Here is a 24,355-nt window from a genome sequence, read left to right as displayed (position 1 = left end):
ATTGAAATGTTAATAAAGACATTAGTGAAGCCCTCTGAAGGAAGGCTTTGTTCATGTATTTTATTACAATAGGCATCAGTGACCAAGTTGCTGTGCAGGATTCTATTCAGGTCAGTGGGGGAAATGTAGGGGTTCTGTGGTAAGGGAAAGTGAAATCTCTCACTTACTATTTAATGTAAAATGTTCTTTTTCTTTGGGGATTTTGAATCTTATTTGCTTATTAAAGTCTTAGTGTAAAAATTAGATTACATTTTCCTTTAATGTACATCGTGGTGTAAAAGAAAAAAATTATCAATTGCCAAGTGGGACTAACTGCAAATAACGTTGAATGTTAGGAGTCAAGACATTAACCAGATCTCGAAGAATTAGGTCGCTCAGTGTCTTCCAAATAGTTTCTAGGGAATAACACTGCCATTATTCAGGGATCCCTCCTCCCAAACTCCCTACTTCCCACCCAAAACAAAATAAAACTACGTTACTTTCATCAGAAAATAAATTTCTCTGTTTTAATTCTCCTTTTAGCCAATAAGTGAAACCTTCCATTTTCCCTGTTTTAGGAAATAGCTTCTTTATGGTTTTGCAGTCAATCTTGAGTTTTTAATGCAGCGTGGTAGGTCACCAAAGCATAAGCGTCTTAGTTCTGCTCTATTTTGTGAATGGTGAGAATTCCATTCTAGCAGACCTGCATTTTAATGCTGCAGGCAGATAACATCATACATCCACAGTGCAAGGCAGTGGTTGTAGGATAGAAATGCTTCAGAATTTCTCATTTTTGGACTATTTCATTGCTGAGTGTGAAGGAGCTCTGTTCCTAAGACAAGCCATTGCTAGAGAAAAATACTGTAATGGACGACAGTAATAGAGGAGGTTGATTCATTTTTCTAATTTTTTGTTTCCCTTTGCTTCTCTTTATTTTTGACTTTAAAGAAATTATCAGTTGGTAGAATACTTTTACACAGGGTGTTGCTACTGCTTTGTTCATTGAATAGCCTATTTTCATATGGAAGAGACCCATGTTTACCCCACCATAAATATCTTGAGCCCTCCGTAAACCTCTCCAGCAAGAGAGTGAAATGTAATTGCTTTCAGTTTTTAGTCACAACTCAAACTGTGTTGAACTGTATGTATCCTTGATATGGATTCCTATTCAGTAAGGTTTTAAATATGTAGCTACAGCTACTGTGTGGTAGCTCTGGTGTTTGTTTATTAGTCTGGCATCAGAGTCAGTACCATGAGTACCATTGCTTAGGCTTAGACTATAAATATCCACTACAGAAGCATGCAAGGGCAAATGCTGTGCTAGGCAGCCTGAGGGCCCCACACTTGGAAGTCACTTATGAAACATGCTGTGTTCAGTACAGTAAAACCTTGGCTATCTGATAGGTTCAAGGAATGTTCCATGTAGTAAGCCTTTAAACTTTTAAATATCACAATTTAAACTGTAATTTTTTTCATGGAAATATTTCTGTCTTGTTCTGTGCCTTTTTCTGCTATCTTAACTGAGTCATGATGAAAAGATTAAATTGTGTTTGGCCATATGAACATAATTATTAACCAGTGCTCTACAAATAGCTAGACGTATATGATATGAGACCAAAATTGAATGATACCTCAGCCCAACATTCCTTGAAGCTTCAAATAAAGTTACTGATGTCACTGTGTTTTTTGGAATTCTTTTATATGTAGTACCTCTAGGAAGGAAGGACCCTTAAAGATTATCTTGACTCCTCGTTTCTGAAGTGTGAATCCCAATTTCAATTTAATCTTAGATTAGGCCTCTAGAATGGGTTATAGGCAGCTCTGGACACCAGTGTGCCAGGCCTGCCTGCAGAGTGAGTTGGTGACTCAGAGACTGAAAGCTATCTTCATATTGGCATTTTTATTTTGTTTATACTAAGTTTGTTATTCATATTTGAAGAAAGAGTATCCTTCACTTTTTCTTAATTTATGGTGAGCTGTTTTGTTCAATATTTTCTTGAAAGACTATCAATTCTGCCTTACTTGAAGAAAAAAACGCTAAGAGTCAGGAAACCCAATTCTAGACCTGGCTCAGGGAGTGGTGTGGCCTTGGGTTAATCACTTAGCTTCTCTGGTCTTCAGTTTCTTTATCTCTGGGTTCGGGAATAAATGGCTTTTTCCAACACTGAAATTTTGTTATGACACTCAATATCATTTTCTCTAACCTTTCTTCAGAGTTTTTAAAAATAGCTTAAAGACAACATAAAAATTGCACCTTGAAGCTATAATGAAAAATAAAAATAGTACCTTACTAGCTTAATAAATCTCTTTTCTACAAAGAGATCTTGTTCTGATTTATCTTCCAGGTAGTAAATAAAATTAGAGAGGTCACATTAGAGCTGACAGCAAAATGGTAAGAAGATTCCTAGACAGTAACTTTTCTTCCTTGGGCTGAGTTTACAGTTGCTACAAAATAGGATAGCTTTAACACAGCCAGATAAACCTTTGTTCTGACATGATGTTTTTCTGAAGATTAACCAGGGGAAAAAAATATTTTAAGTATCTTGTGGGTCAATTTGTATTCCATAATCAATATCACTGGCTTATGGGCTACACTCTGTATAATGAGCACCAGTCTAGGTGTTCTGGTTTGGTCAGGGGCGTCCTGTTGTTTCCTTCCTTTGTTTTTGAAGTTGTTACTTTGAGATTGTAAAGGTTTCTACCCAGCTGTCTTTAATAAGCCTTAGTATCATATAGGTTATGGTGTCATAACCTATGGTGTACTTGTCCTTTTACTGTCGTTTGCAGAAGCATTTAATGCTACTCTGTTAGAGTTGGTGAATAGCCTTTGTGGTGCTTTATAAATAACACTATTGATCACTTGGTACCTGGTACATTTCCTTTCCTGGCTGTCTCACTCTTTGCTGGAGTTGTATGGGTTTTTCTTGGTGCTGGCCCTCTAGCATGGTGTGTTGTTTCCTTACGTAGCTTTGGGGTGGCACATGCACCTCATGTTAATCATTACTATTGGAGGCCTGTGTAAAAATGCCATTCAGGTGGCTATTTTAGTCTTTCAGCCTGTGTGTGTGTTTGGAGGGTTAATGAGAGCCAAGTTAGCTGGTTTTTATCTCTTTTCCCTCCACCCTCCTCACCCCTGCTGCAGACTTGTTCTACCTTCTCCCAGTTTGTAACCACGTCTTTTCTTTTCTGAAAGAGTACCTCCTATGTGGCCCCCTTTATATTGACTTTACTGATGCCCATGCTATTTCTAACTTTTATCAGTTTTGCTCTTTGCCTAGCTTAGCTAGTTGTTGTTCTTTCTTCTTTATCATCCTCCTTCTCATCATCATTGTACTCTCCTGTTTGTTTCTCCTGACTCCCGTACTCCTTTGCTTTTGCAGCTGCTGCCTTGAGTCTTTACTTTTAGGTTTTTTATATGCTCCCGTGTCTCGTTCTGAAAACCAAATACCAGCAGACGTCTACCTTAGGGTTTTATTGTATTACATGTTCCCAGTTGCTTTCTATGTAGACAGTGATGTTTTGGGATCCCAGAGGCGTCTTATAATAGCCTGTTAAATGATAAGAGTTTTCATCCTCAGTCACTACCACTACTATCATCACTTTTACTATCTCACCATCATCATTATCTGACTTTCTAATTTTGTCTCCCTGGCTAGCATTTTCCCCTGCTTTTTGCATATGTTCATCCGTCTTTTTGGTACTCCTCCTCCCTCCATTTTTCACCTGGTCAGTTCCTCCTTGTCCTTCGTTCATTAGTATCACTCAGCACTGATTCACCCCCTCCTAACGACCTGTGAATACTTCAGTTTTAGCACTTGGCACACTGTTCTGTTTTTTTCCCCTACCATACCTGCTCACAATCTTCAAATATTCTGCTGTAGCCACACTCTTTTTCCTGGAAAACTCCAGGCATTTCCCACCTATTCCCTCACATACCCGTGTGGCAGCTCCTGCGTTTCCTTGTCTCTGCTCACATAGAAGCTTGTCAGTGAGCTCTGTCCTGACAACCCTGCTCCAAATTGCTCCCTCCCCTCCCTTTCCCCCACCGTTCTTTCTCTCCCTGGCTTTATTTTTCTCCAAAGCGCTTATTGCTGTCTGACATACTGTATACTTGACTTACTGATTAAAATTGATTGGTTGTCTCAGTCTCTTTACTAGAATGTAAGTCTCTTGAAGGTAGGAATTTTGATCCCTGCTGTATCTCTAGTTGCCTAGAACAGGGCTTGGCATATAATGGGGTTATATATAATTATTGAATGGATGAATCGTCAATTACTTTTCTCTCTGCCTAGTACACAGTAAGCTCCTTGAGAGCAGGAAACATGTTTTAGTTCCTATATTTCTGGCATACAGTAAACACTCAGCAAGAGACTAGGAAATGGTTACTTCAGTAGGTATATTCCTTCCAATGAGGTTAGTACTAAACCTTTCTATATTGCATGTTGGGATGTGTTCAGGAGGGCATTGTGTCGTAGGAGAGGAAAGATATCTTTCCTTCTACCCTTCTAGGTTCTTGGCTGGGGCCCCTGTAACAAAAGGCAGATTAATAAAAGAAAAGCATACAGGGGCTGGCCCCGTGGCCGAGTGGTTAAGTTCGCGCGCTCCGCTGCAGGCGGCCCAGTGTTTCGTTAGTTCGAATCCTGGGCGCGGACATGGCACTGCTCATCAGACCACGCTGAGGCAGCGTCCCACATGCCACAGCTAGAAGAACCCACAACGAAGAATACACAACTATGTACCGGGGGGCTTTGGGGAGAAAATGGAAAAAATAAAATATTTAAAAAAAAAAATAAAAAATAAAAAAAAAATAAAAGAAAAGCATACAAATTTATTTAAAAAAAATTTTAAGTGGCATAGGAGCCTTCATAAGGAAACGAAGACTCAAAGAAGTGTTAAGCCTGAGCATTTTTATGCTAAATTTGATGAAGAGTGAAAAGTCATAGGAAAGTGTGATAGGACAAAGGAGTATGAGCTAAGAGTAGTAAACTGGGGGAGACCTAGTGAGGCCTGTTTGTTCAGATTCCTCTTGACAATTGTCCCTTTTCCCTTGTCGGAGATAAGGATGCTCCTTTCCTCCAGGTATAGGGCCTAGGGCACCTCTCATGGGGGTCTTATGACCTGCTTCAGGAGGAGATCAGAGAGCCCTTCCTGCACCTGCCATTTCTCAGTTTACTTCGGCTTGAAATATTCAGTATGCCTTATTTTGGGAGAGCATGTTCTGAACCCCATCAGTGAAATAATAGTGAAACAATGCAAGGAATACCTTTAGGGACTATTCTTTTGTGGAAGTGGCTGTCAGAAATAGTGCATTGCATTTTGGGATATTAATTTTATCCATCATTCTACACACACACATTCTCTCTCTCTCTTATTATTAAGTTATTTTTATTAGGAATTAAGAGAATTGATATATCTGGACTGATTTACTGGTAGGCTTAGTCTTTATGATTTTTACTTTACATATTAAGAAAAGAAGAGTGTCATCATATTAGATTCTGCCTCATATCCTCAAAGGGCATCATCTGCTTCTTGCTATCCTTCCTAGAAATGGTATGTTAAATTATAAGACTCTTGTAACTTTAACTGTGGACTTCCTCCCTTAGGAATCCGAGAAGATCATTGCTGAGTTGAATGAAACCTGGGAAGAGAAGTTGCGTAAAACAGAGGCTATCAGAATGGAGAGGTCAGGAGGTTAAACTCTGGGGATGTTTCTAAATTTTCTAGGAAATTTGGATTTGTTTTTAGTAAGAAAAGATAAAATAGAAGTTAAAAACAAAGAACCTTTCCTCCCAAAACACAAAACAAAAAATAAATCCAGTTAGGGACTTATGGCCAGTTGAATTTACACTTTGAAGTGAAATTTCAATATTTAAATGTTCCCTAGGGAGTTGTGTGCTTAAATAGTTATCATACTACATATTTCTAGGGATCCATATAAAAATGGAAGATACTGAACAGTTTAGAGTTTTTAATTTGCAAAAGGACTGCCTTTGATAAAGACCAAATAAAAAAAGCTGTTCTAACTATTGTCTCTCAGAGTTTTCTCTTCCAGAACCTCTTTGATAAGAGGTGAAGTAGTTTGAGTTACAAGCTTTAAAATCCCTATTCTGTCTTAACCTTGTAGTTCTCTACCTTGAAGGTGAATATAACCCGAAATAATACTTCTGCTATTTGAATAAATATACATTTAAGAATGTCACTTCCTGGGGGCCAGCCCGGTGGGGTCTTGCTTAAGTTTGTGCTCTCTGCTTCAGTGACCCAGAGTTCTCAGGTTTGGATCCTAGGTTCAGATCTACACACTGCTCATTAAATCATGCCGTGGCAGCATCCCACATACCAAATAGAGGAAGACTGGCAACAGATGTTAGCTCAGGGCCAATCTTCCTCAACAACAACAACAACAACAACAACAAATTCAGTTTCCCAGAATATAAGGCAGAAGTGAGTTCTAATATACTGATACAGTAAATGTATTACTTAGAATTTTCTTATTTAGTATATAGAGATGTTAGAATTGCTGAATCAATATGATAGTAGACATGGGAATGTAACATTTGAGAAAATCACATTTATAGATAATACTCCATATATCAGAGTTACTTTCTGATTGCCGCCTTAGATTTTGAAGAAATTATTCCTTGAGTTGGATGTATAGTCTTAAGGAATACTCCTTTCTTCCTTTTTATATATTAGCAGACATATTATTTATGAATTATTGTCTGCCTCTGAAGTGAGATGAGACAAAGTTCATATTTGGGTGAATATAACTTTACCTAACATAGGAGCATAATTTATTTTGAATGTATTGTTTCTCTTAAAAGCAATTTTTCCTTAAGGATGGGATAAGCAGATTCATTTATATTCATATTACTGACTTTAAACATGGGCAGTTGTTTTTGCTTTGCATGCTTTATTTTCCAGTTTATATTAGACTGATTTGACATTTTGGTATTGGTATTCTGATAGGCTTGTTGTTTTTTCTAGAGAGGCCTTGTTGGCTGAGATGGGAGTCGCCATTCGGGAAGATGGAGGAACGCTGGGGGTTTTTTCACCTAAAAAGGTAGGAAAGAATGTTGTGAAACTCAACCAAACAGAAACACTCTTTTTTTTTTTAAGGAAGATTAGCCCTGAGCTAACATCTGCTGCCAATCCTCCTCTTTTTGCTGAGGAAAACTGGCCCTGAGCTAACATCTGTGCCCATCTTCCTCCACTTTATATGTGGGACACCTACCACCTCATGGCTTGCCAAGCGGTGCCATGTCTGCACCCGGGATCCCAACTGATGAACCCCGGCCGCTGAAGCGGAACCTGCACACTTAACCAGTGCACCACCAGGCAGGCCCCCAGAAACACTTTTTGTTTCATCTTAGTTACTGAGGTGCTTCATGTCTCTCAGGATTGGCCCCTCCTCTTCCCTTTTTTTTTATCTTGAGACTTGGCTTAATTTCGGATATTTCTGACTTCATCTTATAGTACAAGGGGAGCCTATTTCCAAAATACCTGTCATGTTTATTGTTTACAAGATAAAACCCAAGGCAGTAAATCTGTATCTTTTTGTCATATTGAGTACCTTTAATCATCTTCATTGTTGCTTTCTCTTAAATTCCCACCCTAACCTAGCATACCTTGCTTCAGTTTGGCTGCTCTTTCTGTGTAGATTTTCCCACAGATGCCAGCAACCCTGATTTGTAACTCTTTGGAAGCAATTTCAACTGTTCAGGTTTGTGTAGAAAAATACTGCTTCAGTTTGCTTCTACAATTTGTGTTGTAGACCACCACTGAGTAAGGCAGTTCCTGTCTTCATCCTTCTAGCCTGCTCCCGTCTCAGTTTAAAAAAAAAAAATGACTCCAGTAGTTACCTTCCTACTTACCTAGTTGTAGTTGTTCAGTAGTAGATACCTTTTAGCTAATTAGAATAGTAAGGTGTTTTTTTGTTTTTTTAACCAAGCTGCTCCTTAGTTATTGTTAGATGTTGGAAAACTATTATCCAATGATTATTTTGTGTACACTTATTTATGTGACAATAATAGAACACATGTATTTACATAGATGTACAAAATAAATATTTTATGCCAGTGATAAATGGTTCTTCATTTTAAATGATCTCAAATTGGCTGTTGGAGACTTAACACATCTTCCTGCAAGAGTGTGGTGATGGTCTCTCTCAGTCAGCATAGAATGAGTAGGGAGTTTTCATTGGTAATTTTGTTTTATGTGACATGAAATATTCCTGTGATTTTTGCTAGAATTCTTTTGGTTAGGTTTTTCTATCAAGGTCACGTAACTTTTTAAATAAATTCCGATGTGTTTTTTTTAACAAAGAAGATTGATTTTTAAAGACATTTTAGTACGTATTGTAGAACTGGAATGATAACAGGAGTCTTTTATATGTTTATATTGCCAAAGATCAGTAATTTTCACAGCTTGATAGTTTTTCCTTCAGTAAGACATTATTTATACAGCTATATTACTTATAATTATAGAAATTTTAGCAGCTATAGGTTTGATAGAGTTTAGATTGTGACTTTGCATATATCTAATGGTATTTTATAACATAACCTTTCAGTGTTAAGAACTGGGGAAAATTTTTATGTAGCAACTTATAAAAATATGGCATTTAACACAAATCGTAAATAACTTAAATAAGTGTTGTGGTATAGACAGCCAGAATTCCAAACTGAGGTCTCTGTTTCCATGGCTTTTTCTTACTTTAATTTACCCATCTTGCTTTAACTTTCTAGACTTCCTCGGGGAAGGAGGGGATGCACCACTGACCACATCCGAATTCAGTTTTAGGGCTTGTTTCTGATGTGTTACCTCGATTGTGGTAATCATTGCACAATGTGTACATATTAAATTGACACATTGTACACCTTAAAAAAATCATTTTGTACAACTTAAATATATACAATTTTTATTTGTCAATCATACTTCAATAAAACTAAGGGGGAGATACTTTTAAGGGAAGAAAGAAAAAAAAGAACCTATTTCTGAGATTAGTTTTTTATTAGGCCAGTGTCACGATGGGTTTTAAGGAATGCTGCCCACGCAGATCTTTGACTCTTTGAAACCAGCAAAGCTGTTAAACTAGAGGCAGATGCTAGTTGAGAAGATAGAGAGGTTTTTCTAATTTCTTTTTAATCATCTTTTGCAGTCTCTTTTCTTAACCCTCTCATCTGACTGTTGTTTCATTTTTCCACATTTGCTGGCACTGTCTTGAGTAGATTTTGACCCCAAGACCATGTGACTTATTTTTGGATTCCAGTGGGGTATTTTCACCAAAGAAGGTTGGTTATTAAAAGATTTTAGAAATATTAGATGAAGAGGACTTTTACAAGATGTGTGTATTATTGAATGTCAGTAATTTAAATTTCTTCTTTAAGGTAAAGACTAATAAACTAAAGACAATAACTGAGACCATGGAAGAAGTGATAAAAATTAGAGAGGGAAATGACAGGGAGTGTATGGACATTTTTATGAAGTAAATGAAAAATTAAATATTTCTTGAGATTGTAGGGGTAGAAAAATAATTTCCCCTCTAACCTGAGTTCTTGGCTGAGACCCCTGTAATAAAAGACAGATTAACAGGAGAAAAACAAAGAGAAGTTTAACATCTATACCTCACGTTTACATGGGAGAGACCCAGGGAAAAATGAGTAACTCCCTCAGGTGGCTTAGAATTCTGGCTTAAATATCTTAATGGGGAAAGGGGAGGGAGGAGATAGGCCTCTCGAGGGAGAGTAAATGATCCCTAAAAATCATTTGAATGGGCCTTTAGAAGAGTAAGTGGGAGGATTGATAGTTGTGACAACATTTGTAGGGGTGTGAAGTCGACTTTTGGTTTCCTCTCATGGGATAGTCATCCATCTTCCCTGGTTGATGAAACTCCTGGAGGAGATCTACAACAGTTTCACTCCTTTTGGACATCTGTCTTTAGGCAGATGAGGGGAGTTCAGAGAAAGCCTCTCCCTGCATGTGTTGCTTTTCAAGTGCCTTCAGCTCAAAATAATCAGTGTCAAAGTGGCATATTTTGGAGTGGCATATTCTGCTGCTCCTCACGATTTTGTCCAAATGTTTACAAAAATTATGATTAACTCACCCAAAGAATCATCCTGTCCTAATTTTTCTTTTGTGTTCTCCATGCTTTGACCTTATCAGGAGTTGGATCTCGCTCTTTATCCCAGAACTTATGTTTTTAAATGGAGTGCATTGGTGCAGTTTGGGGAGGTCTGTGGAGAGTGTTTTCTGTTTGTTATGAACTTGCAACTAGGAATCAAAGAAGTCCCTCTTCTAGGCACTGTGGGTAATCTAAGAAGCCGTCAGCCTCCTGTAGGTCCCTGTTACTGTCACAGCCCTCTCAGTGGTGCTGGCTCATAATTGATAATCTGTAACCTTTTTCAGACCCCACATCTTGTTAACCTCAATGAGGACCCACTTATGTCCGAGTGCCTGCTTTATTACATCAAAGATGGAATTACAAGGTATGTTTGTTTCTTCTTTGGTCACTTAACGTTTTCTTTTCTCTTGGATGATTGAATAACTAAGGGGAAATTGTCTTTTGAAAAAATTTGTCGTAATAATTTGCTGTTTTTCCTGTCTGAAATAGTTACAAACTGTTCTCCCTACTCTGCCCAAATTATGTGTTTTAGCCTGCTGAACCAGTTAACATGTAGTTTGTCTCTAAAAGATCCTATGTAAATTTTTTCCTTCTAACATGTTATATGAATTCGTTAGAGAGATTAGTTAACTCGTGTATTTTTATAATGCTGTGTGAGTTACATTGGTGTATCATTGCTCCTTGGTTTCTTATTCTGATGTAGGGAGGTTGATCATATATGAAAACGGAATTCGCATTTGAAAGCCTTTGTAAAAAAAAAAAAGGCGATACCTTTTGTACATACCAAAGAATATTCTTTGGGAGAAAGAGGTTCATTGTTTGTAGTGCTTTTTGTGTCTGAATTTCCCTGGGAAACGCTTTCCCTTGTGTTCAGGGTTGGCCAAGCAGATGCTGAGCGGCGCCAGGACATCGTGCTGAGTGGGGCTCACATTAAAGAAGAGCATTGTATCTTTCGGAGTGAGAGAAACAACAGTGGCGACGGTGAGAGTTCTTGGCTTAGCTTTTCCAATAATCTTTTTATTCTATATTATGAGAAATCCCCAGACTTGGTATTCCCTGTCTCTTTCAGTGATACTTTCTTGTACAATCTAATATTTGAAAATGCAGAATTTCTTGGGCTGCTTATAAATGCAGGGACAGACATAGCTACTTTACATGAAAATAGCCTGGGCAAAAGAGGTCTTTTTGTTACTGCCAAGAACGGAGCAGGACATAGGCAGTTAGGCTTGGTCTTGAATGTTAATTATTTAATAGACAAGTAAAAAGGGAACAAGTATCCTGGCTAGTGAAAGATTTGAAGGACCTCTAGTCTTAACCCAGTAGAATTTATTTTTATCTAAAAGGGAAGGAAAAGTCAATCTTGATTTTTTGCCCAGGTTATTAACAATGACAAACTAATGGTATTTTTGTGTTATATAATTCATTCCTTCCTTAATCAAAATATTAGCCTTTGAGCTTAAGTTTCTGCTTGTTACCTACATGTTGTACTTAAATTTTCTGATGGTTTTCAGTTTTATAGCCTGAACTGTCAGATATCACCTAAACTAACATTTCCTGTCTTCTTCTGAGGTTTGTCAAATTCATTTAAATGTTTCTGTCTTAACCACAGCCCTAAATAGCCTCTTATATTGGAGTGGGTACTGGTACCCTAAAATGAATTATTATATAGATGCTCAGCCATTTGGTTGGTTGCAGGAATGTGTTCTAGTTGCCCTGAATCCTCATAGTCATCTGCTTTCTGTTATTTCACTCCACTGGTTTGTGATGCTAATATTAGTTTGCATTCCTCTTAGTTATCGTGACCCTAGAGCCTTGTGAACGCTCAGAAACCTACGTAAATGGCAAGAGAGTGGCCCAGCCTGTTCAGCTACGCTCAGGTGAGACTGAGAGAGGTTTGAAATCTTCAGCAAAGAACACTTGGCTTGTGTGAGCAGCTCTTTGATTTTTAACTCCTTGTTTAAAGGCTAAAGTGATAATCAGCATTAGGATTTATGTTCTTGTAAAACTCCAGAAGCTGTCTTTTTGCATTAGGGAAAGTGAGGTTGCTAACCTAGATACTATACATTTAAAAAATGGTTTCTTAACCCTGTTTCTTTTCTTTTTGTTTTTTTTCCTGCTTTTTCTCCCCAAGTCCCCCCGGTACATAGTTGTATATTGTAGTTGTGGGTCCTTCTAGTTGTGGCATGTGGGACACTGCCTCAGCATGGCCTGATGAGTGGTGCCGTGTCCACGCCCAGGATCCAAACCTGTGAAACCCTGGGCCGCCTAACTGGAGCACGCCAACTTCGCCACTCGGCCCCAGGGCTGGCCCCTTAACCTTGTTTCTGTTTTATGCTAGGAAACCGTATCATCATGGGTAAAAACCATGTGTTTCGTTTTAACCATCCGGAGCAAGCACGGGCTGAGCGGGAGAAGACTCCTTCTGCTGAGACCCCCTCTGAGCCTGTGGACTGGACATTTGCCCAGAGAGAGCTTCTGGAAAAACAAGGAATTGATATGAAACAAGAGATGGAGAAAAGGTAATGTAAAAATATGATGTGAGCCACATGACTGTCACTTCTTTTAAACATATAGTAGTATTCATGAAACAGCTCCGTGATGTCACAATTTATTCTTTCCTCTCTTGTTTTTCTTTTCCTTCTAGGCTACAGGAAATGGAGATTCTGTACAAAAAGGAGAAGGAAGAAGCAGATCTTCTCTTGGAGCAGCAGAGACTGGTAGGAGTCCATCTTGCATCCTCTGTTAGGAAAAGGGCAGCTTGGTCTCATATACCTTCCCTGTTCCACGGATGAGCACTCTCCCAAAATGCTTATCTAGCTCTCATTGATACCATTCACTATTCTTTCATTTCCTTAGTGGAGAAGGAACTTACATCTCCTGGTAGCCTTAGCCTGAAAAACTGTCCATAAAGGTACTACTTTTGTGCCTTTTATGTCTTAAAGTCAAATCTTTACTTCTATCAAAACCAAGTGCTTCTTGAGGAAATAGTGGGAACTTTTTGGTAACCTTTGCCTCTTGATAGTGGTTTTTGAGTATGCATCAGTGGTGGTTCTTTTATAATAATAATTACTCTGAATATTGAGTTTGGTGGGTGTTTGCCTTGGTTTTGTTTCTGATCACCTGATAGTACTAATTCTCTGCTCTTGGGCTGACTTGGGGATTGTTCTTGTGCTGGACAGACTTTTTTTTTTTTAGTTAAACTGTGTCTAAAAGTGTTGCTGCACAGTTGCATGTGTTAATCCTTTTCTGTTTCTCCCTGCATGGAGTCTGAATTCTCAATTAGGGTCTTTGTGACATATGGGATGGCAGTAGAAGAAGGGGCCATACAACCGAGTCAGATAGGAGAGAGAAGCCTGGTTTCTCTGGGTTGAGAAAGGGTTTGGATGAGCAGCTGAAAAGGTCACAGCTTATAACGCCAATGGCTTTAGAATTTTATGATGGTAATTGATTTTCCAGGTTTGAGAGAAACTGAATCTCATGAACAAATAAGTTGATCTGTTAGTTAGATTTTCATTTTTAAAGCCATCCAATTTTGGTAATGCCAAATTTGGTTTAATTTTGGTTAAAGCCCTGGTTAGCAGAAGCTTCTTGGCATTCATTTGATATGTAAGAAAAGGGTATAACAAATCTTTGGATACTGTGGATACAGTTTAGGAATTTCTCATTTTTAAGATTATGGACTTCTTTTAAGACAAGGGAGTATTAGGAAGAAAGCAGGGGTACTAGTTTCTTCCCTTAGTGTAAAATACAGCATGTAAACTACAGTAGTACACTATGGCCTTATAGCCATGCTCTACTTTGGAGGAGAGAGGCTACTGCTAAATGGGCCAGAAAAGCCAAGGACTTGAGCAAAAGCAGCGTTTTCCAGGGCAACTCAGTTCTTAGGCTTGGAAGTGGGTTAAACCAGTTAGTCTGTTATCTTGGAAATTATAGTAAAGCCCACAAAAGAATGGACTGTAAGAATAATTCAAGTGTTAGGAGCAAGATAATAGCAGTATTATAGATAAGAGTCTCTTTAGGAGGCCTAGTTGGCATTTAGTTTTTAATGAAAACAAAGATTTAGCTACAATGTGGTTAGGGGCTTGAAAGATTTGTGACACATGAAGGAGCCTTTTATCTTAATAATGTAGTGTCATTTAATAACATGCCTCTGATGGTCTGTGAGAGATCAAACAAGGACAGGTATAATTAAGCTGTATTCATTATTAACAATAGTGCCTTGTATTTGTATAGTGCTTTATAATTTACAGAGAGCTGTAACATCCATCATTTTTTTGATTCCTGAAACAACGCTTTTTGGTAGGTGTGTGTGTAAATTAAATGAGTAATATTACCTCCAGTTTACAGTTGAGGAAACTAAGGCTAAAAAATGCTGTCTTGCTCACTCTTAAACACCTAAGTCAGGGTTCTGTCCAATAAAGCAGTGCTTCTCAGCCACCTGGGAGTCACGTTAAAATGCACATGCTAATTCAGTAGGTCTGGAGTGGGACCTGAAATTCTGCATTTCTAACAAGCTCCCAGGTGATGCCAGTGCTGCCGGTCCTGGGACCAACCTTTAATTAACTAGGTGGCAAAGAATAATGATGGCAGGTGCTCTCTTATACCCAAGAGCTGGTGATCAGATATATGCTCTGAAATAAAGACGATGACCTTTGAATAAAGAGAAAGTAAATGTCTCTAAGACATATTTAGTTTCCTGGGAACACACTTAGTCTGCAACTAATCAGGTTCTGGTTATCATCTGCTGTGTGTATCTCCAAGGAAACGAGGATTTCAAGAGCAGCTTCTTAAAGCAAGGAGGTTGCTTTCCTCCCATAAGTCCAACTGTCTAATTCACTTAAATTTCTTGTCCTCAAGAGGAATTGATTTCTAATGCTTTAGCCTGAAGAATATCTAGCAGTAACGATACTGAATGGAAGATATATTTTTATGACCCTGTATTGGTCAACCAACAGATATATTTCAAATGCATCCTATGAATAAACATTAAGAGGATACAAAGGAATTATTTTTCAGTAAATATTTATTTACTGTTTACTATATATAATTATTTTTGCATAATGACAGCATTAATAAATGGAATTCAGGCTCTTGAGTTTTCTATTATGATAGTTCCCCAAATGCGTCACATTGTTAGATTGCCGAACATTCTCTTATAGTTAGTGCTCTGTTATACACTTAGTCCTTTCTGAGCTTGCTTTTTTATACATGTGTTTTGGTGTCTTCTCTCTTCTATTTGCATAAGCTTCTTATAGAGTCTTCTGGAGACCCTTTTTGCATTTTGGTATTTAATGAAAACAGAAGGATCATTTAGTAACATGTAAATTGGCCAGACATGAGTAGTTTTTCCAACTCTGTAATAAATGAATCTAAATATTTTTAAATCTTTTTTTTTGACATGAGATAGGATATACATCTTGGCACATAAACTTTGCATGCAGAGTTTTTAGTATCATGTCACTAAATGATGGAGGGATGATGTGTTTGAGCTACAAGGAGAACATATTCTAGAGAGTCATTAAAACAGTATTTTAAAAAGAAATAAAATTGTGGCCACTTGATTTAATCTGAGTTCTTTTGGATTTATGTAGGCTCTTTTATTTATGTTTTATTTTAGAATTTAAAGACATAACTTTTGTCTCTCAAGCATAATATTAAAGCAATGATTAGAATATTTGTTATTACTCAAATTAGGTAGTATTCACTTCATCCTTTAGCAATTTTAAAAGGAGAAGAAAACCAGGGGAAAAAAAGTGATAGTTAAGTATGTGGGAAGAATCAGAGTTTGTGTTCTGTGAAACTCAGATTATACGTATTTGCAAGAAAAGCTTTTTAGGAGTCAGACATACCTTTTTCTGTAATGTTTATTAATATTATCTTTTATCACTTAAGATTGACCATTTTGATTTTTTAAACTAAAGATGAAAGAAAAAATAGTGTCTGAATTTAGCTTTATCTGGTTTTTGTTGCTAAATTTTCAAATAGGTGGGGGTTATAAATGGGCTTAGTACCTACTTTGCAGACCAATAGAAATAATACAAATCAGTAGCAACATCTCCAAATTCAGGGGCCAAGTTATTGTCATTATTGTTAAAGGTTATTTTTTTGTTCCCAAGAAAGTAACAATACATAGAAATCTTTGGTCTAGAAAGCAAAATATTATTTTATCAGTTTTGATTCTTTTTTTTTAAGCTCTATACTAGAGATAATTTTGGTAATCACAGCCAAGTAAAAGAGACTATTAAGAATATTTTCATTTACTAGACTACCTTGGACTACTCTTCTAGTGGCTAGTTTCTTTTCCCAGGAACTTTTATCTCCTGAGTAGAAATTCTTGCTTAATCCTATCCATCATAGGAAATTCTAAATCCAGCATTGCTTTCATTTAGATGTCTGTTATCAGGATTTGCTTCTGTTAGTTAAGAACAATTGATTATTATCCATAGCTCTTGAAACTACGTAGTTTTGAACTTTGGCTGCTGTTTTAGGCCTAAGTAAAGTTTTTTGAAAAAGAGGTAATAGTGCAAAGATAGCTGGAAAGACAGTGTTAGAGATAACATTTTGAAGTGTATCCATTTTACATAAGCAGAAGATGATCTTTGTGTTCTATGTGTTGATGGGAAGAGTTGTCACTTAAAATGATATTCCTCTAATACCTAGAAATGCCATGGGTTTTCATAGATAGAAAACATCTCTCAGTTGTCTTTATTAAAATATTACCTGGGGAATTTAAATGATGTTTAATGAAAGTATATTTGCCTAGCTTAATTTATGTTTTGGAAATTTATTTCTTAAAATTTAGAGGTCAGGTGTTTGTTGGTCTAAGTGTGTGAAAAAACAAAATAGCAGACCCACTATAAGGATCCTTTTTTATGCTTCTTTGTTCTCTGGGTAACACACTTTAATGTCCAAATGAAATGGATTGATTTGACACGACACAAGAAAGTAGCAAATCCAGTATGTGCTCATGGAAAGACTAGTTTCAAAACCGTCTTCTAGAAAAAATATGATTGATAAAAAACCTCACATGGAATGCTAATAGGGATTCTTAGCATTTTTAACATCATCCCTGTTTGCTTCTTTTTCTACTTTCTTATATTCTAACTTTTTTCTAGGGCTGCTCTTTTTAGTAAAGCTAAACAAATGTGGCATCCTACAGCCTTACTAACCTTTGTTAATCCGCCTGCTCGTCACATCTTGTATGGCATCTGTGCTCACTCATGGGGGAAAGAGTTTCTGGAAGAAGCAACAGCAATAACCAAGGCAAATGTGGGGAAGTGGCTGCATGGGTGTTAGCATGTATGGGGTGTAAGTTTTACTTCATTTTCTTGAGATAGCGGAGATGTTATTTCACACCATTTTGTTAATAACTTCATATGACCTTAGAGTGAGAGACTCACTCACTGTGTCAATCTTCCCAAGAAATTTGATTATAGATTTCATCACTTAAACCGGGCAGTGGAAATTTGGATTAGTGTTACTAAAGCAGCAAACAAATCTTTATATTAATAATAATTTACATATGCCTGTCTCTTAATAGACTTGCACATCATTTAGGGTTTTTTTGTTTCGTTTTTTTTTTTTAGTTTTTTTTTGGTTTTGTTTTTAAATTTGGTTAAGGTTTTTTTGCTTGCTTTTTCTTCAGTTTGATTTTCCTTTTTTATATTTTAATTTTGGTTATTTTGGGGCCATTTTTTGATTTTGTTTTTCCAAAGGACGCGGATTCTGATAGCGGGGACGATTCTGACAAGAGGTCCTGTGAAGAGAGCTGGAAACTGATTACTTCTCTGAGAGAAAAGCTCCCTCCTAGCAAGTTGCAAACCATTGTTAAAAAATGTGGCCTCCCCAGCAGTGGGAAGAAACGAGAACCAATTAAAATGTACCAAATTCCCCAGAGAAGGCGCCTCAGTAAAGATTCCAAGTGGGTCACCATCTCAGATCTTAAGATTCAGGCTGTAAAAGAGATATGCTACGAGGTTGCTCTCAACGATTTTAGACACAGTCGGCAGGAAATTGAAGCCTTGGCCATTGTTAAGATGAAAGAGCTTTGTGCCATGTATGGGAAGAAAGATCCCAATGAGCGGGACTCCTGGAGGGCAGTGGCCAGGGATGTCTGGGACACTGTTGGTGTAGGGGATGAGAAGATTGAAGACGTGATGGCCAGTGGTAAAGGTGGGACTGATGTAGATGACCTCAAGGTTCATATAGACAAGCTGGAAGATATTTTGCAAGAAGTCAAAAAGCAAAATAACATGAAAGATGAGGAGATAAAAGTCTTAAGAAATAAAATGCTCAAAATGGAGAAAGTCTTGCCACTGATTGGATCTCAGGAACAGAAAATTCAAGGAAACCACAAAGCAAAGGAACCTGTTGGTGCTGGTGTCAGTAGCAAGTCTGAGAATGATGTAAGTAAAGGAGACAGTGGAGAACTTGGGAAAGAAGAACGTGTTTCCCAACTGATGAATGGGGATCCAGCTTTTAGACGTGGACGTCTGCGTTGGATGAGGCAAGAGCAAATTCGATTTAAGAACCTGCAACAGCAGGAGATAACAAAGCAGCTTCGTCGGCAGAATGTGCCTCATAGGTTCATTCCTCCTGAGAACCGCAAGCCCCGGTTTCCCTTTAAGAGCAACCCTAAACACAGAAACTCTTGGAGTCCTGGGACGCATATCATCATAACAGAAGATGAAGTTATAGAGCTTAGAATCCCAAAAGAGGAAGACGGAAGGAAAGGAAATAAAGAGGAGAGCCAAGAAAAGGGGGGTAGAGCAGCTTCTAAAGATCCCCAGTTACCGTGGGGCTCTCAGGGCACACGAAGTCAAGACCACATTCAAGTTAGCAAGCAGCATATTAATAATCAACAACAGCCACCCCAGTTACGCTGGAGAAGCAATTCTCTCAATAATGGTCAACCGAAAAGTATGCGCAGCCAGGCTTCTGCCTCCTCAGAGTCATTAAACTCCCACAGTGGTCACCCTACTGCTGATATGCAGACTTTCCAGGCGAAGCGCCATATTCATCAACATCGTCAGTCTTACTGTAATTATAACACTGGTAGTCAGTTAGAGGGCAATACAGCTAATTCCTATCAGAAGCAGACTGACAAACCTAACCACTGTAGCCAGTTTGTGACACCTCCACGGATGAGGCGACAGTTCTCAGCACCCAATCTCAAAGCTGGTCGAGAAACCACAGTATAAATTACTGGACAAACTTGAAATCTTGGCGGAGGAAACAGGCGATGTTAGCTTATGATTTGAGTTGGTTCTAGCCTTGGCCTTGAGTTCCTATTATTTACATTATGATTTTATGTTGCGTTCCTACAAATATTTTAACTGATTTTTAATATTCTTAAAACATAAAACACTGGTAAATATTTGAACACCTCCCTTTTGTTTGTATACCATGGGCAGTTTCTGGAATTTTGGACAAAACACTGAGACCTCCTTTATTTTTCTGACACTTTCCTCCTTTCTTGGTGCCTAGATAATATACTTATTTACACAGACTCATTTTGGTGTAAGTTTATGTTTTTATAATGCCTATAAATTGATCTGATATCCAGAAAGACCTGCCTTTTAGTTTATGCTGACATTCAAAAGAGGAATTCAATATGTAGAACTAAATGTCTATTTTTTCTCCATAAATGTTAGACATTAGTTTAAAAATAACAACATGCAGCTGTGTGGGCACAGCTTTGGATTTCTCATCCATGTCTGTTGTTTTCTTTAAATATAATTTGAATTTTCAAAAGCCAAAACTTAATGTCTTTGGACATATTTTATAGTACACAGCTTTGCATCTTTCACAGAACTTCCACATCTTCTTCTTCTTCTATATTTCACATAGAACTGATTCAGTAGTTTTTTTTTCTTTTGAATGTATCAGTATATTTATGAAATTTGTCATAATACTGAAATCTTTAAATTGGCACCATATCTGGATTTCTGTCTGTGGTTTGCATTTTGAAGTTTAACGTATAGTTTCTCACACACACACACACTGAACTATTCACCAAAATCATGCCAACAGAAATACCAACAAAATACTTGTATGTTCCTTTGAGCAGTGTGTATGAGTTTATAGGGAGATTATTTGGTGGAGAAAGGGAAGAGGTGGGACATGGGGAGAACACTACAGCATATGACTATGTGCTGCTTATGTTCACTTGTTAGTGAAGTAATGAAATAAATTAACTTTGGGTTTAGAATAAAGGAGATGATATATAATAAACTATTCTTTGGTTAATAGTAGTAATGCTCATAGATACTCAAGCAAGGAAAGAGATTTCCTGATGAACATTTGTTGTATCAATACCTCATTTTATTGTGTTGTGGTCTCAGTTTGCCTCTCGGGAGAATCCACTAAAAACGATGGATTTTAATGAGAAGAAAAGGATAGTTTTCTACATCCTTCCTCATCTCTTGAACTTGTCGGAAACTTTTTTAAGAGGTGGTGTGAAGAGCCGGAGATGTCTGTGAGATTGCCTGACTTCATGTTGTTGAAGATTCCTAAGTCACCCTAAGTCATCTGTCAAACTCTTGTCTTCCAGATGGTGTGAAAAATTGCAGCCAAAATAGCAATTAGCATTCAAGGAAACCTTAAAGATCGTGATTATATGGTTTTTTTTCCCTTTGTGTGTGGGCACTATGCTTTATTAGAACACATTATTTTTAATCATAGTATTTTTTCTTTGCTTTTAAGAAAATGCTTTTTTAATGCACAGAAAATTGCTTCCAATTAACTTTGGGGGATATTTTTGCCTTCGTAGCTAGACTAGTCCTAGTCTTCAACTGAGGTTTTATGGCAGATTAGACATGGGTGAATGATGTTTGTAATGGGTTGACTTAATTGAGATGACAATCTCCTGTACCATGTGTTCTGAATGTACTCGATAGGCTACTTCAAGTCAGTCACTTCAGTGCATCTTGTGTAAACCCCAGTTGTTCTTCTTTATTCTTCTTAGACATAGATATGTTAACTACTCCTTTCTTGCAAAAATTTAATTTTCTAATATTAATAATAATAATTACTCAGCTTTCAACTCTGTAGCAAAAGTGAGCTCTCATTTTCCCTAACTTGAAGTAACATAGGATAGACCTATAGATTTTCATTTTTATGGTGGCCTTTTAATCTTCTTATGGGCAGGTGCCTCCTTTTCCACTGAACAATGGGAATGGGTTTCTACTGGTGATCAGGTGACATTGCAAAATGAAAAGTAATACAATATTTTCACTTAGAAATGTGGGTTGTGGTAATCACTATACCCACACTGATATTCCAAAGAATTAGGTTTGTGTTTGTGCTTTGTCTGCTGATCCAGTTGCCCTCATATTGCTGAAATGTTTAGATATCTAAAGGAGCCCTTAATTTCACATGACCAGGAAGAAAGGAACCAAGGTTTGATTGATTGCCATATATATCCCTTCATGCATTTCAGAGCAGATGCTTGACTTAAAAAATAACTTTGTGTGAATAAAAGTATTTCATTGACTCTTTCACTGAATAAGTAACTAGGACCTTGCTTTGTTTTTGTGAGCTATTAGTGTAGCCTATATTGCTTTGTTTCTTTTTAAATTTGACAGTATCTCTCCCTAAGCTTAAATACTATAAGACCAAAGAGAAATGGTCATCATTAAACTATTATGTTATTAAAGTATTCCTAGCTATTATCATAGAAAAATGAAAAGTGTTTGTGCTATTGAAATTATACAGTGATCTGACAATAATGGAAATGTAGAGGAGTCCTAATTAATTGGTATAGTTTCACAAACCAAAATGGTATTCCTTGGAGAGTTAAAGACATTCTGTTTATCTAATAAGTCTCAACCACAGGGCTTTTCTTTTATTTTTGTCATAATTCTTTCTAGCGCTTCAAATTGTTTCTCCTTTCACTGGAAATGTGTGGTTTATTCCATTGAAGTGACTTGAAGTGACCTCTCGTGCTTTAGGTGCAGGCTGATGCTGAAAAAACAAAACACAGATTTGCCACACCCATGTCTGCATTAAAGGCTATTAGACCATAGGAAGTTACCTGGATTTCCTCTGGTCAGCTGCTGTACCCCTGTGCCTTACTGGTCCTTTGTAGACTCGCCTTACTGATTTGTTCAAAAGGCTGGGAGGAGGGAAAGCTAATGTGTCCTGGTGTACCTTAATGAAGATGCCTTCTTAGGCACAATGCAAAGCACGTATTTGTTCTATACTGTTAGAGCCGGATTCTGCATTATGAGCAATTTTCACAATTGTCCAGTTTATGTCATCTGTCTGAGATTTTTAAATCTGCTATAGATAGTTTGAACCACTCTAGGTTGTGAAATGTATTGGTTTCCTCCCATCATTACTGTAAAAAGATGTTGTGGATGTTCTTGTTAACAAACTATGGATTTCTCCCCCGATTCTTAAAAAAAATGCTTGAAGACTGTTGTTGAGTGCAAGATCTACCTTTTCAGAAAGGGAGAGTTAGTATGTAATGTTAAAAAATAAAGTCCTCATTCAATAAAAGCTGAAATCATTTTTTAAGAGTGTGATTTCTCTGTGATGTGGGAGGAGGGAAAAGTGAAACAGTGATACTAATTAAACTTGGTCTTGACTTTTATTTATTACTTTTTCATCTGAAGATGGATCCAGATCTTTTATATATATATATTTCTACATGAACTTGATTAGTTTAAAGCTTTTCCTTTTGTTACCCTTTTCTTTTTTTCAAATTCTTTCTTAAATAAGATTTTTAACCCCTACTTTATGCTACATTTTACTTAAAAACTTTTCTAGTATAAATGAGTTATCAGATATCACTTTCTGATTTCTTTGAGTTTACGTTAAACTGTTTTCAATTTTTTTATTGTATAATCTTGATTTGAAGTTTTAGAAAATGAAGTGGTATACTTCCCTTCATGTAGATAGAAGCTAAATTTCTAAGAAGCTTTGAGTAACTCTGTTTAGCTTTTCTTTTTTCCTTTAATCACTGCTTTTCTCCACCCAGAGTATTGGTGGTATGCTAGAGGTGAAACAGGACAAAGCAGAAGATTTTTCTGGAGTGGACCATGAGGCTTATTGAACATTTGGTCATGACGTTTTTTATATTGAAAAACAATACAATCATATATTATGGAGTAGAAAGAAAATCTGCATGAGATTTTTTTTTCCCCCATTAGTTTTTAATGTGAAATTCAGAACTTGAGAGGAATGTTCAGGCCTCATGCTCTTTCCCTTCAGGTACTTTGTGTTTTTCTGCTATTGGAGAAACTGGTGGAAAAGTTGCCAAGAGCCGACCATTTCTAGGGTGACACAGATGAGTCCACTGCAGTATGATATGTGCAGTGATAGTTGTGTGTGATAGGGTGAGGGGAGAAGATTTTTGAGGGAGGAAGCCCTGAGCCAAGAGCAGAGTCCTAAAGTACAACTGGGCATTTCTCCAAGTGAAGAATGGCGGGGGAAGGGGGAAGCATGTCAGGTCTAGGGAAGGGCGAGTAACCTGGGGTCGTCAGAATAGCAGCTGTGTGTCAAGGGGCCGTAAAAGATGAGAGGGCTGGGGTGACACGGCCAGATCCTGGCACGCCAGGGGTTTGGGACTTTATCTTGAGTACGATGGGAAGGTACCAAATGATTTTATGTGGGGAGATTGCATTATTAGATTCATTTGGCCATTTTAGAAACGGCCAAAGTTAGGGTTGGAGGATGGGTTTGAAGAAGGCAAATTCAGAGCCAAGTGCTCCAGTTGGGAAGTTGCTGTGTGAACTAAATAAGAAATGATGCTTGCCAAAGGCAGGGAGAAAGTAGAGAGGGAATGACTCTGATAGATAATTTGGAGGTAGAATTGAATTAGTTTATGGGTGGAATAAACCTCGTATACACAACCCACAGGTTGATGAAGGCTCTTGCTTGGATCACGATTGGAAAGTAAAGTAAATGAGACCAAGATGGGACTGAGAGATTGGGAGAAAATAGGAGCTGCTCGGGTCTAAGAATAGGTGTTGTGGGACCCCTCGAGGGATAGATCTTAGACTGTCTGTACAGTGCTGCTGTTGGTGAGCAAATTGAGGTGTTGACAAGAACTGGGGCGTAGATATCTCCCTTCTGGCTATTGCTTGCTAATTATAATCTGCCATTAAAAGAGGAAGGCAGTATTAGTAAAAGGAGCCAAGCCTCTGATGTCAAAAACAGCCTAACCAGAAAACCCAGAATGATGACACTGGTTTTACCTTAAGTGCCACCTCCTCAGAGCTGCCCTAATCGTGGCACCATCATCTCTCACCTAGA

At 37.6% G+C, this 24,355-nt stretch overlaps 1 protein-coding gene across 33 annotated transcripts in view; it reads left to right on the top strand.

The window, feature by feature from the left end:
• Positions 1-24,355, top strand: part of KIF1B (kinesin family member 1B) — a 134,908-nt gene that overhangs the window by 57,678 nt on the left and 52,875 nt on the right. For 31 of the 33 annotated variants that reach the window (XM_070610855.1, XM_070610851.1, XM_070610841.1 and 28 more), the window contains 7 exons: positions 5,583-5,662; positions 6,964-7,039; positions 10,381-10,460; positions 10,971-11,077; positions 11,890-11,973; positions 12,435-12,615; positions 12,741-12,813. In XM_070610855.1, the coding sequence (XP_070466956.1) occupies positions 5,583-5,662; positions 6,964-7,039; positions 10,381-10,460; positions 10,971-11,077; positions 11,890-11,973; positions 12,435-12,615; positions 12,741-12,813 (681 nt within the window). Of the gene's footprint in view, positions 1-5,582; positions 5,663-6,963; positions 7,040-10,380; positions 10,461-10,970; positions 11,078-11,889; positions 11,974-12,434; positions 12,616-12,740; positions 12,814-17,811; positions 22,616-24,355 lie in introns of those variants that run through there. The other 2 variants (XM_070610858.1, XM_070610859.1) reach the window with 1 other exon arrangement.

The sequence above is a fragment of the Equus przewalskii genome, chromosome 2, assembly GCF_037783145.1.
Source record: "Equus przewalskii isolate Varuska chromosome 2, EquPr2, whole genome shotgun sequence".
Lineage (NCBI taxonomy): Eukaryota > Metazoa > Chordata > Mammalia > Perissodactyla > Equidae > Equus > Equus przewalskii.
This window is presented reverse-complemented; position numbering and strand designations above follow the sequence as displayed.